Source organism: Cornus florida, unplaced genomic scaffold, assembly GCF_030987335.1.
Source record: "Cornus florida cultivar Cherokee Brave unplaced genomic scaffold, ASM3098733v1 CherokeeBrave_3.0.0_Hap2_Chr03, whole genome shotgun sequence".
Classification (NCBI taxonomy): Eukaryota; Viridiplantae; Streptophyta; class Magnoliopsida; order Cornales; family Cornaceae; genus Cornus; species Cornus florida.
In genome coordinates, this window is record NW_026775573.1 from 61,173,284 (window position 1) to 61,185,066 (window position 11,783).

At 40.0% G+C, this 11,783-nt stretch overlaps 1 protein-coding gene across 1 annotated transcript; it reads right to left on the reverse strand.

The window, feature by feature from the left end:
* Nucleotides 1-10,740: 10,740 nt before the first annotated feature.
* LOC132301661 (protein FAR1-RELATED SEQUENCE 9-like) lies at nucleotides 10,741-11,583 on the reverse strand. The gene has a single exon (XM_059798900.1). The coding sequence runs from the start codon at nucleotides 11,581-11,583 to the stop codon at nucleotides 10,741-10,743; it is 843 nt and encodes a 280-aa protein (XP_059654883.1).
* Between the last annotated feature and the right edge of the window lie 200 nt (nucleotides 11,584-11,783).

Genomic DNA, 11,783 nt, shown 5'->3' on the forward strand with positions numbered 1-11,783 from the left:
AAAAATTATTTTTTCCATCCATGCAAGCTCATGCATGGCCATGCAACAGCATTCAAGCTCCATTCAAGGTTCAAGCACCAACAATCATGAGCCTGCTGCCTTCATTTAGAGCTTTCTAGCTCCCAGTTGGAGTGCTCTAAGCTTTTTAGCCCATCTTCCGCAGCTGCATGCTACTGCCTCAGAATCGAGCACTCGTAGCCCAAGCTTCGAGTGCTCGAAGCTTCACCATTTGCTTGGCCAACTCACTGCTCTTATTTCGAGCACTCGAGCTTCCTCTTCCGAGTGCTCGAACTCCCTATGCAACCCACTCGAGCCTGCTGTCTCCATGCAGAGCACTCGCCCTCCCCCTTGCGAGTGCTCGAAGACTCCATCCCACTCAGCAAACCTCTCAACCTCCACCACCCTGCCTGCATGCATGCACGCCCCTGCGTGCATGCCACCCCTCTCACCTCATCACCCCTCCCACAACCACCCTTCCCACCCTAACCAACATCATCCCACCTCTCTGCAACCCATAGAACCATGCACAACACCTTGCACCACCTCACCACCTCGCACACATAGAACCATGCAAGCATCAACTCCAACCTCAACTCCTATCTCTCTCCTCAACCCAACGCACCCAACCAACCTTCCAACCTTCTCTCTTTCTCGGCTTCTACAAACCCACCATCTCTCTCTAACCCATACCTCACCACCCTGCATGCATGCACGTCCATGCATGCATGCCACCTCTCAAACCCACATTCTCTCTCTCTCGGCAACTTCAAGCTCCCTCAACTCACCACCATTCAAAACCCACCAACCATGTTCAGCTTTCAGCTCACTCAATCCCAAGCCCTCGCAGCCATCCCATGCAAACCACACCCTGCATGCAAACCCTCAACTCTATCTCACACCATGCACACCAACCTTCCCCTCTCTCGCTCTTCCCAAACCAAACCATACATCCCCACCATGCATGCATGCATGCACGTCCATGCATGCATGCCACCTCTCAAACCCACATTCTCTCTCTCTCAACAACACACCCTCCAACACCCTGCACCACTACCACCTCTCGGCCTCCACCCCTCACCACCCTCCTACCAACCATCCCAACCAACCTTCACAACCAACCTCAAACCCTCACACTGCTCAAACTTCGAGCACTCGAAGACCCAACCTCGAGTGCTCGAACTCCCCTTCACACACCCGAGCCCCTCACCCAACTCTCTGCCCCCATTTCGAGCACTCGAAGTGGGCCTTCGAGTGCTCGAACCAAGCTCTCACTCTCCCTCTTTTAAACCCCGAAGCTACCCCCTCACTTTCCTCCCCCTCTCTTGGCTCCAACTTCCTCACCTCTCAAACCCACATCCTCTCTCTCTCTCTACCTTCCCCAACCACCTGCTCGACCCTCTCACACACCACACCAGCTTTTCTCTCCCTCCCACTCACAACCAAGTGCACAACCACCAGCATGCAACACACCTTGCTTGCATGAACATCCAACACCCATCATCCTCGCAGCCAACTCCTCCACCCACCACCTTCAGCATCCACTTGCATAACCAACCCACCTCCATACCTCACCACCCCATCCTCTCACCTCCCTCTTCCTGCCTTCCTTCTTGCTCTCGGATACCCTGACATTCAGGTTTGTGTCCTCTTCCTTAGTTTTTCTTTTCCTTTGTTCATTCATGGTGTTTTACACGGAGGATGGGCTAGTAATGTTGGAGTTTGGTTTTGTTGATGATTTGTTGTTGCTTTGTCAATGCTAGTGCTTGTTTCCTTGTTAAAAATTTTGGGTTTGCTCCTCCATCCCACTCACTTTCCTCTTCTCCTTTTTGTGGTGCACGCCAGGTGTTCGCTGAAATTCCTCAACCAAGTCCACCTCTCTAAATGTCTCGTGCCGGTCCTTCTCGCCCTCCTCGACCCTCTTCAGGTGCCCGTGCTGTCACTCGTGAGCGACCACGTGATCCTTGGGATCGCAAACAACTCAACTACGAACTCTCATTTCCGCTCACGGATGCCTTTGACATTCTACCCACAACTTCGTGGGCTGTCGCCGAATTGACTAACCGGCGTCTGCAGCACATTTGCGCACCCCTTGCCAGGGTTGCCTACCCCCGTGTAGTGCGCCTCTTCTACCAGAATCTCCAGTGCCCTGAAGAGCCACCCATTTCTCTCACTACATCCATTGACGGCACCGCCTATGCTTTCACTATGACCGACATCATTCAGGTTTCTGGTTGCCCCATTGAGTGCCCCGATGACATTGTCAATCCTGAGAATCTCCCTTTATATGAGGAGCCGGATACATTAACTGTGGCGCAGATTGCCGCTGCCATTTGCCCTATTGACGATCCTACTCGGCCCAGGTCTTTTATCCGCAAAACCAATCTTCCGGAACGCCTATGGTTCATTGACACTGTCTTCAAGCACAATGTTTGCCCTTTGGTGCACAGCACCGAGCGTCGGGGCCTCTTTCTGCAAGCCTTATATGTCATGGACCAAGGCCAATGGTTCTCCATCCCAGAGCTCATTTGGTCCACCTTTATGAAGTTTTGGCATGATGCTCATAATGCACGGGCTCCGCGAGTTGAAAATCGGAAATTGCCTTTGCCGTTTTTCATCACTCGACTCCTTCAGCACAAGGGTTTCGTTGTTCCTCCCCACGAACCAAGAGGCGACAAAATCAAAATTTTTACCCAGCGCCGGTGGATCAATGTTCTGAGCCATTCTAGTACCCCTCCGCCTCCTGCCCCCCTGTTCATCCACGCTCCACCTCCTCCTCCTTCTGAGGCAGTTTCCACCGCCGCAGCCACTGCGAGGATAGAGCCTTCGGTCGACTCTCACCAGGACCAGGCTTTCATCCGAGCTTCCATTGCCGGTATTCATGCGCGACTAGATCGTTTTGAGCATTCTTTGTCCGCGTGCACTCAGGCTCTGTGTGAGTCTTCTTCACGTGCTGAGGAAGATCGTCGTCTTGCTGCTGAAGACCGCCGTGTCGCCGCTGAGGACCGTCGTTTGGCTTCCGCTGAACGGCGTAAGACTCAATCTCTCCTCCATTCCATCCTCGCCCGTTTACCTTCTGGCCAGTAGCTTGTTGCGCGTGTGGACCTTCTCTTTTGTTTCATCTGTACCTATTTCTCTTGTATATTTTGTTTTCCTTTTAAACTGTAAGAATTTGCTATGTATATGTTACTCTGGTCGACATGATCCCTGTACAGTTCTTTTTGTCATCATGTAAACTCTTTATGCAATGCAAGTTCTTTATGTTCTGTTAACTTTCGATACATTCGCTTTCTGTCTTTATGCTTGTGCTATTAATATGTTTGTGGTTGTTTCTTTTGGTTCTTCATATTGCTTTCCAGGTTGCGCAGTCCGGTTCAAGTTTGGGGGTTTTTGTCTCCAAATGCCATTCCCTCCCCCGGGTATTGTTGTTCCTTTTGTACTCGTTGTCATTTTTGTCTCTCACTTGCATCCATGTCCACATTGAGGACACTGTGTCGTTTAAGTTTGGGGGTGCATCAAGCATTCTTGGCATATTTTTGGTTCCATAATTTTTGCTAAGCAATGATAGTATAACTTGACACTTGTCGGAGATGAAACATATGTTTAATACCTTGTGTATAGAAGCAATTGAAAAATTTTGAAAATAAAGAAAAATTTGAGTTGAAATGATCATGTAAATACAATGTAGTCTGTATAAATGCCTCAATTAGATTCTTGCTGGATTTACACTCTTATAAGCTTCACAATGCACAGATGCACATTGGAAACTTAACTGTGAGGCATGCAACTTGATTGACCTTGACCTTGGCCTAGTTAATCTGATTTGATGAACCTGATAGATGGATACCTTTGGCATGTTTTTTCAAAAAAATAAAAAATAAAAAAATAAAAAATAAAAAAAAAAATAAAAAAAAAAATAATAATAATAATAATAATGACCAGTTGACGTTCGTAGCCTTTCCAGCTCGAGCTATTAAGCCCTAGGAGTGTCTCTACACTTAGCACCCTAAAGCCATCTGGTTTGGGAGTTGTTGGCCTAACGCTTGCTACAAGGGTTGGTTAGAAAGCTTAAGGGACTTAAACATTGCACGGTCATTCAAAAAAAAATTAAACTAGTAATAAACATGGTTCGTTGGAGTTCGTAGCCTTTCCAGCTCGAGCTATTAAGCCCTAGGAGTGTCTCTACACTTAGCACCCTAAAGCCATCTTGTTTGGGAGTTGTTGGCCTAACGCTTGCTACAAGGGTTGGTTAGAAAGCTTAAGGGACTTCAGCATTGCACAACCATTCTATGTTTCGCTTATGTGTTGAAATAAATTGTTAACAAGCAACAAAAGTTGTCTTGAAAATAAAATCATGCCTTAGGGACTTCATGTAAAAGGGAATTCATTGACTTGAAAACTTGTACCTTGGAATTGGAAAAGAAAGTAAAAGCCGCATGTTGAGAATCCAATTCACTTTCACTGAAGCTAGAGTTGATTTCCATTCAAGAGATGATAATTGAGTTATTTATATAGACTTTGATGTTGATGCATGTATGTGGAAATGTATTTAGCCAATTTTTGTATCAATGCTTCATATATGCAAGGTAGTTTTCCCAATGACCCCATCTCTAGTTTTTGTCTGTTTCAAGTTGTATTTGAGCTATGTATCTATCTCATTTTACCATGGAGGATATTCTTTGTAGTAGCATGCCCATGGTTGTCTTTTCTTTATGTTTTTCATTGTAGTTTTTGCTAAGGGACTAGCAAAATGTAAGTTTGGGGGTGTGATGAGCGCCGAATAATGTATATTCAAGCGCCCTAAATTACATTAACAAAGTCCAGTTATTAATTATTTTATGTAGATTAACTCCAATTCTATGTTTTTATGCATTTTCAGGTTCATTGGCCAAAATGGAACAAGAATAAGGCCTTGTGGAGTCTTGAGCAACAAAAGGGTGCCAATGCTGAATTCTGGCAGCAGTAGAGCCTGGTCTTTGCTTGCCATTTTGACCTTCCAAACTCGAGAACTGGACTTCCCTCATAACATGAAAGATTTAGAGCTCTGAATCAGCTTTCCAAATCTTCAAGTGGTTCATCATTCGGAGTTCGGAGCAGAGAGTTATGATCTTCACAACAGAGGTGCGCAGAACTGCCTGGCAGCACTGATGTACTGCCTTTCTCCCCATTTTCGACCAACCAGACTTGAGATTTGGGTCTTCATCAAAACATGAAGTTTTTAAAGCACTGAATCAGCTCTCCAAAGCTTCAAACAGATCGTCATTCGGAGTTCGGGGCACAAAGTTATAGCAGTTTTCCCAAAATAGGTCAGCACTGAGCAAGAGGAGCATGTTACACATTGCACTAAGTTAGAGTGCTCGAAGTCACCAAGCGTGCGCTCGAAAATCAGGCAGAATGCCCTTCGGAAATGGCTCATTTCAGCCCACTTGCACATTGGATTCCTCAATGCCATCTTCCCTCTTTATGAAGTGGTTGGAGGTGTCCCTTGGAGGAGAGAGGGTATGGTTGGAGCATAAAAGGCTACCAAAAGGCCACATATATCATTAAGCTTTATCTTGAGCAAGAGAAAGGAGAGAGAAGAGAGCAAGGAGAGGGTGTTCTTGAGTGCTACAGTAGGAGCTCGAAAATTGGAGATGAGGATGATGCTTCTTCCTTCTTCTAGCTCACCAATGGGTAACTAAACCTCATCTAGGGAGGTGATGAAACCCCTCCCTTGTAAGCATGTGTTAGTATAGTTTATTTTTGGGGATTACAATGTATTTTTGATAGTCTTTCCATGGTCAAGAGCCTCACTTTTGTTGTAATGAATGTTGAATGTTTTAAATGATTATTGTGAGTTACTCATCTTGTCTTGGATGGTTGCCTTTCTTAATCATATTGCTTGCACTTCCATGGTGACAATGGAAGTTAGATCATGGAATGGTTTTAATGGCATGGAGTTGGAGAACCTAGATAGTTCATGGCTTAGGGTTTCCCTTTGATGGGCTATACTTGATTCTTAGCTTTATGTGCATTCACCATTTAAATTAGGGCTTGATAATCCTTGGCTTAGTAAGCATGTTCTAAGCTACATTTTAGTTTAGGTAGTTGATCATGTGAACCTTTGATGGTTTATTCTTGTCTTTCTAATTAAATGAACTTCTTAAGGATATTATAGCAACCTAGTTTTGTTATGTATCATGACTATCATATATGTTGTTTTCCCCTTAAATTAATCTTAACCTAGCATGTGTATAGGGATGGAGGTGGATTCATTTCCCTAGCCTCCTTTTCTAGACTTCTTCATCTTAAATTCCTTACATTTATTTCTTTAAGCACATTTCAATTCTAGTGACTAAGTGACAAACCAACAAAACTCTATATACCCCCTCATCATTCTAAAAGTAATCTAGACTCTTAGGTTGTATTAGACTAGCGTAGTCCCTGTGGTTCGACTTACCCGACCAATAGCCCTATTTTACAATGATTCGTGCTATTGCGAAGGTTGATGTATGATTGACCAACCGATCATAAGCTTAGCAAAAGCTTTTACTGTCCGGATATGGTGTGTTATTTCTATGCAAATATTCATGAGGTACATGACTCCTACTTCATCATATCTATGTTTGGAGTTGGTTATATTGTAGACAAGAAGGATATTAAAGCTATCCTAGACCTTCTAGACAGTCAATTGACAGGACAGACTCTACCTTTGACAATCATGGGTCTAGATTTTTCCCGGATTGTTTCAAAGATTTGTGTGCTGAACTCTTTTCTGAATCAAGACAGTATTCCAGCTCGATTTCTGACAGATGAAACTTCTTTCTTCAATTTGTTTGCTATGGCAAATCTGGGCTACTTCGGAAAGAAAGATGACATAAATCTTGATCGAGTACAAGTGCTTTATTTTCTTGCTATTAATGAGACTATTCTGCTTGTATCATCTATTGTGCAGCTTATGATAGCTCATTACAAGAAAAACTCGCGAAAGTATTCCTCTCTTTTTCCAATGATTATCATGGAAATCTTCAAGAAGAAGAATGTCCAGATTCCTCCAAGGGCTTATTATAAGCCCTTGGAGGAAATCATGACTGAATTGGGTCCTCATACCTTGAATAAGTCTAAGACTGTTAGGGAGAATGCAAGAAAAGCTTGGAGAAGTGTTGATGAGAGGTCGCTACAAGCGCCATAAATTACTCATCTATTTCTTCTAAAAGGAAATTTCACTCGAGCAGATGCAAACATCATGTATTCTCATCTACTTTAGCATTAGACTTCTATGTTTGATAGGATGATGGTTGAGATTCGAGATATCAAACTACAGATGAATAAGATGAGAAAACAGCAGTCAGGGGTTCTGGATGAGGATGTCTACAGGCCTGCACCTCCAGATCCATCACTGAGAGCTGAAGATGAAGAAGATAATGAGGATGGGGGTGTGTATTTAGATGTGGATAAGGAAGATGAGGAGGAGAGTGGTGAAGACTAAAGATGATGTTTTTCTGACAGAGTGGTTGAAAAGACAATGATGCTGACTTTTGTGTTAATTTTTCATGCATCATGACACCATGTTTTGTTTGGTTGTTGTTAACATTGTCATTATTTTTGGATATTCTTGGTATATGCTTAATGACTTGTTTGGATAGGGATTATTTGTTCTCTTATTTATCTACCATGCTTTGACAATTTGTTACAAAAGGGGGAGATCATAGTGAGATATTAAGGGAGAGAGATGATATGATATTTTTTTTTTGGGAATTTCTGGATATATACTTAAGGGGGAGTTTTTATAAATTTTTATTTATTAAACTTCACCGGTAGTTGTTGCTTGATAGTGTGCAAGAAATCAGGTCAAGTCGTGTATCCAAGAAGAAAAGAGAAAAGTGATCATATTCCATGTTTTTGCCTTTGAACAAAAAATGTAATTTACTTTTCTGCTTTGGGTAGATTGCAAAAATTATTTTTAGGGTTTTGTCACGAAATTGCTAAAGGGGGAGATTGTGAGATATTATTTTATTTTTGGCAATTATTGTAAACAAAACAAGTCTAAGTCGAGTTGTAATTCAAGTTACTTGGTTTGCAAGTTATCAAGTTTGACAGTGACTACTGAACTGAAAAGTTGTTCAAACTTACCATGATTGAAGATTTTTTGAAGAAAAAGGCAAGACAACACATTAGGAAGGATTCTAAATAGCTTAGGACACATTCTACACTTTCCATATTTTCAGAACTGCCCGTAGAATGTTTTTAGGCTGAAAATAACCAGTATCAAGTTTTGGTCAACTTGAACCGGGTTCAAGAACTCAAGTAAGCCTTGAATTTAGTTGCTGCTAAACTTGAACCGGATCAGCCCCTCTGAACCTGTTCAAGGTGTCTTGATCATAATACAACTTTTAGTTTCCTTATCCTGATTTGTTTCCTAATTGGTCTAGAATTGTACCAAATCCTATGTACAAATTTTTCCTTATTTTCAGAGGGATTAGAGAATTAAATACTCTATATAAACCTTTTCATATACATTAGTTTATTTACGGTTTTTGTATTATCAGTTTATTATTCTTAAAAAGCCTTAGGAAGATTTTTATCTCAAGAATTCTTAGAGAATTTTCTATTTGTCTTTCTAGAACATATACACATAAACACTTAGTGAGTTTAGAGTTGTGTTGTTCGAATCCTGATTGTGATCATACAGTTGCATCTATATCGATCAGACAAAAGCAGATCTACTTTTACATTGAATTCAAACGATTGAAGAATAAGAAGTAAAAGCGATCGCACTTTGAAAGGGTTTTCTAATCTACCTGCTACTTTTCTACAAATATCAAGCATAAACCTAAGGTCAAGTTACTATTGGATGGGGAGTTGCAAAGCCAGAGGATTGTTAGCAATTGGTGTTTGGTAGAACAATATGGTGTAAGACAGAGTCAAAGTTCAGTATACTATATTTTAAGCATAGTGGATCGGTTTACTTTGGACTGTACAGTCCACGAGGTTTTTCTCACGCAAACAGTTGACATATTTTATCAACTGGGTTTCCTCGCTAAAATCTTGGTGTCATCTCTAACTTTATTTTGCTTTATTTTATATTGCATGATATTAATTTATTAATTGCTAAAATAAAGAAAGTTAGAAAAACACAAGATCTGTTTTTAAAAGAATCAAAACAATTTTAATATTCTACTGCATACAACTCATAGCAATGATTACAAATTTATGACCAAATTAACTGTTGCTCTCTTATTTATTTTTTATTTTTAATTTTAATTTTTTTGCTCTCTTAATTTTTTTCCTTTGATGGGTTTATCCATTATTTTTTCTTCCAATTTCATGTAGCCATGGCGGTTTTAGAGGAGGAATGGTGATACTCACACTCTTTTGGGCGTTTGGTTGGTGGCACGTAGTCGACGACGCCTTGTTTAGCGGAATTTTCGCTTGATGGCCTGACGGTTGCATGTCACTTTTTAGCTTTTGTTAGTGCCTTTGAATTTGCTTTTGGGTTTTGTTTCTTTTCAAGGGGTTGGTCTTGTGGGCATTGTACTAAAAAATAGAGCCTTTGAGCTTTGTGGTTTGATTCCTTTTGTTTGGGCGTTTGCCTTAGTTAGTACAATATTTTTATTTTTATTATTATTTTTTAAATACAACTTATACACCAATAATTCATGTAGTTAAATGAAAGATCCCCAACTTAAAATAGATCTCACTACATCTTTTGCTGGAAAGGAAACAATAAATCACTTTACTGACTGATAGAAAACAACATTATTCAATCTTAAATCAACATTAGTTTTAATCTTCACTAGTGTTCTTCAATAAACTTCTTGAATGCTAGATAATTGAGAAAACAATACACACACAAATATAACCTTTGGATAAAGAAAAACCTTACACATTCAACTTTCTAACTCTCATTTTCTATCAACCCCCACTCTTTTACTGTAGAATAAGATCTGTGGTGAAATTAATGCTGACCTTTCTACCTCAAATACTATGGAAAAAAGGGTCACACACTCTATATAAAGTGTGATTGTGCTAAAGAAGCATTTACAACCACTGTAATCTGATAAATGGGAAAGAAGCTCAAGCCCAAACGACTTGAAGAAAATTTAAAGAATACAACACGCACCACCGCATATAATCAAAGCATAGTGAGGACTGCTTGTGATGGTTGACTGCACTAAGTATGGGAAGCTTGAACATTAAAGTTGGAAATTCGTCAACCAACTTCTACCACTAATAAGAAGAGCTCATTGCTCTAAGAGTTTATTCAGTTCATAATTAGAAGCTGCTTGTCTAAGCAAAGCCGAATTGGATATTTATTTATAATCATTAAACACATTCATCCATACACATTTATATAAATTGAAATCAAATCAAATCAAATTTAGAGTTTTAATACAATCATTAAACATTCTTTATAAGAGTCTTTCGCAACTAGAACAAGTAATGCATAAAAAGAAATCAAATACATCCAAATCCCTTCAAACAAGCAAATACATCCAAATCCTATCAAACATTTTCACGTACAAGTTATAGTGATATTCCTGAAATAATAAACAAAATGTTAGATGATTTTCCAAATTAAAACATTCTTTATAAAAGGCTTTCGCAACCACATGTGGATAAATAAGTATCAATATCTAAACTTTGGCCTAAAGTTGCATCGTCGTTAGGAAATAAATATCTACAATAAAAACCAACCAAAAATCATGCAAGATTTACATACATTTTAGTAACTATCAAAATAAATGGAAAATTATTAGTTTCTTACCGATTTGTAAGCATTGGACAATTTCTTTTATTGTGTGACTGGCCAACAAAACCACACCCATTGCACTGTCTAGCTTTAAAATTTTTGGCCCTTCCTAATGCTTTCGCTTTCCCTCCTTTAAGCCTTTTGCCACACCCTTTTGCACGTACTTGGCTCGGTTCACTGTAATAATTGCAGCTCACATTACTTGAAGCAACTACACTTTGAATTTGACTTCTTTCTATAACATCAACTAAACTTGTACTACAACCAACCATTTGATTGATTTTATCACGTGCACTACCCAAAGCATCAGTATAAACCTTAGTTGCTTCTCCACTAGTAAGGGCCTTATCAACCACATCCAAAGCTAGTTGAATTAATTCATTGCGTTTAAGTAAATATGATCTATCATCAATTATCTGAATGCCGCTCTCATCAACCGCTGTACCTAATTTTGCCTTTTTTGTCCATCTACTCAAAATGTATTGACTTGGCAATTTTTCATAATCATGTTTTTTGTGCAAGTACCCTAACACGTGCCAACAAGGAATTCCCGAACTCTCAAATTTTTTGTAAGTACATGAAGCAAAATCCAACACCTTGTCATAATGAATTTCTCGCAATGGATAATGTTCGACATTTTTTCTTTGAATCTTGTATATATTGTGATCTTCATCCTTCTTCAGAAGTTCAAACCTATACGGCAAGCTCTCCAAGATCTCATCATGAAATTTATAAAACATTTCACGAGTATAGATATCAACCACATGCAACAAAAACTCATGGGTCATTTTCACTTTAGGCTTCTCAACCATATCTTTGTGATCTGCCATTAATTCTTCATGACGTTGACGCATAAGTCCCCTACCAAATTGAATCATAAAATCCACCAATGAATTATTTTTTTAAACATATTTTTTGAGAAACGAGTGGGAGCTTTCTGCTTGTTGGCTATTTGACATGCCAGCCGAAAAAACATGATTTACATAAGCCAGCACCCATTTTGAACGAATTTGATACATTGATTGTAGCCTTTTGTTGTCATTTAATCCACTAT

What these genes read in the sequence shown, in the direction of transcription:
- LOC132301661 (XM_059798900.1), bottom strand. Translation starts at nt 11,583, where the DNA reads ATGCGTCAACGTCATGAAGAATTAATGGCAGATCACAAAGATATGGTT.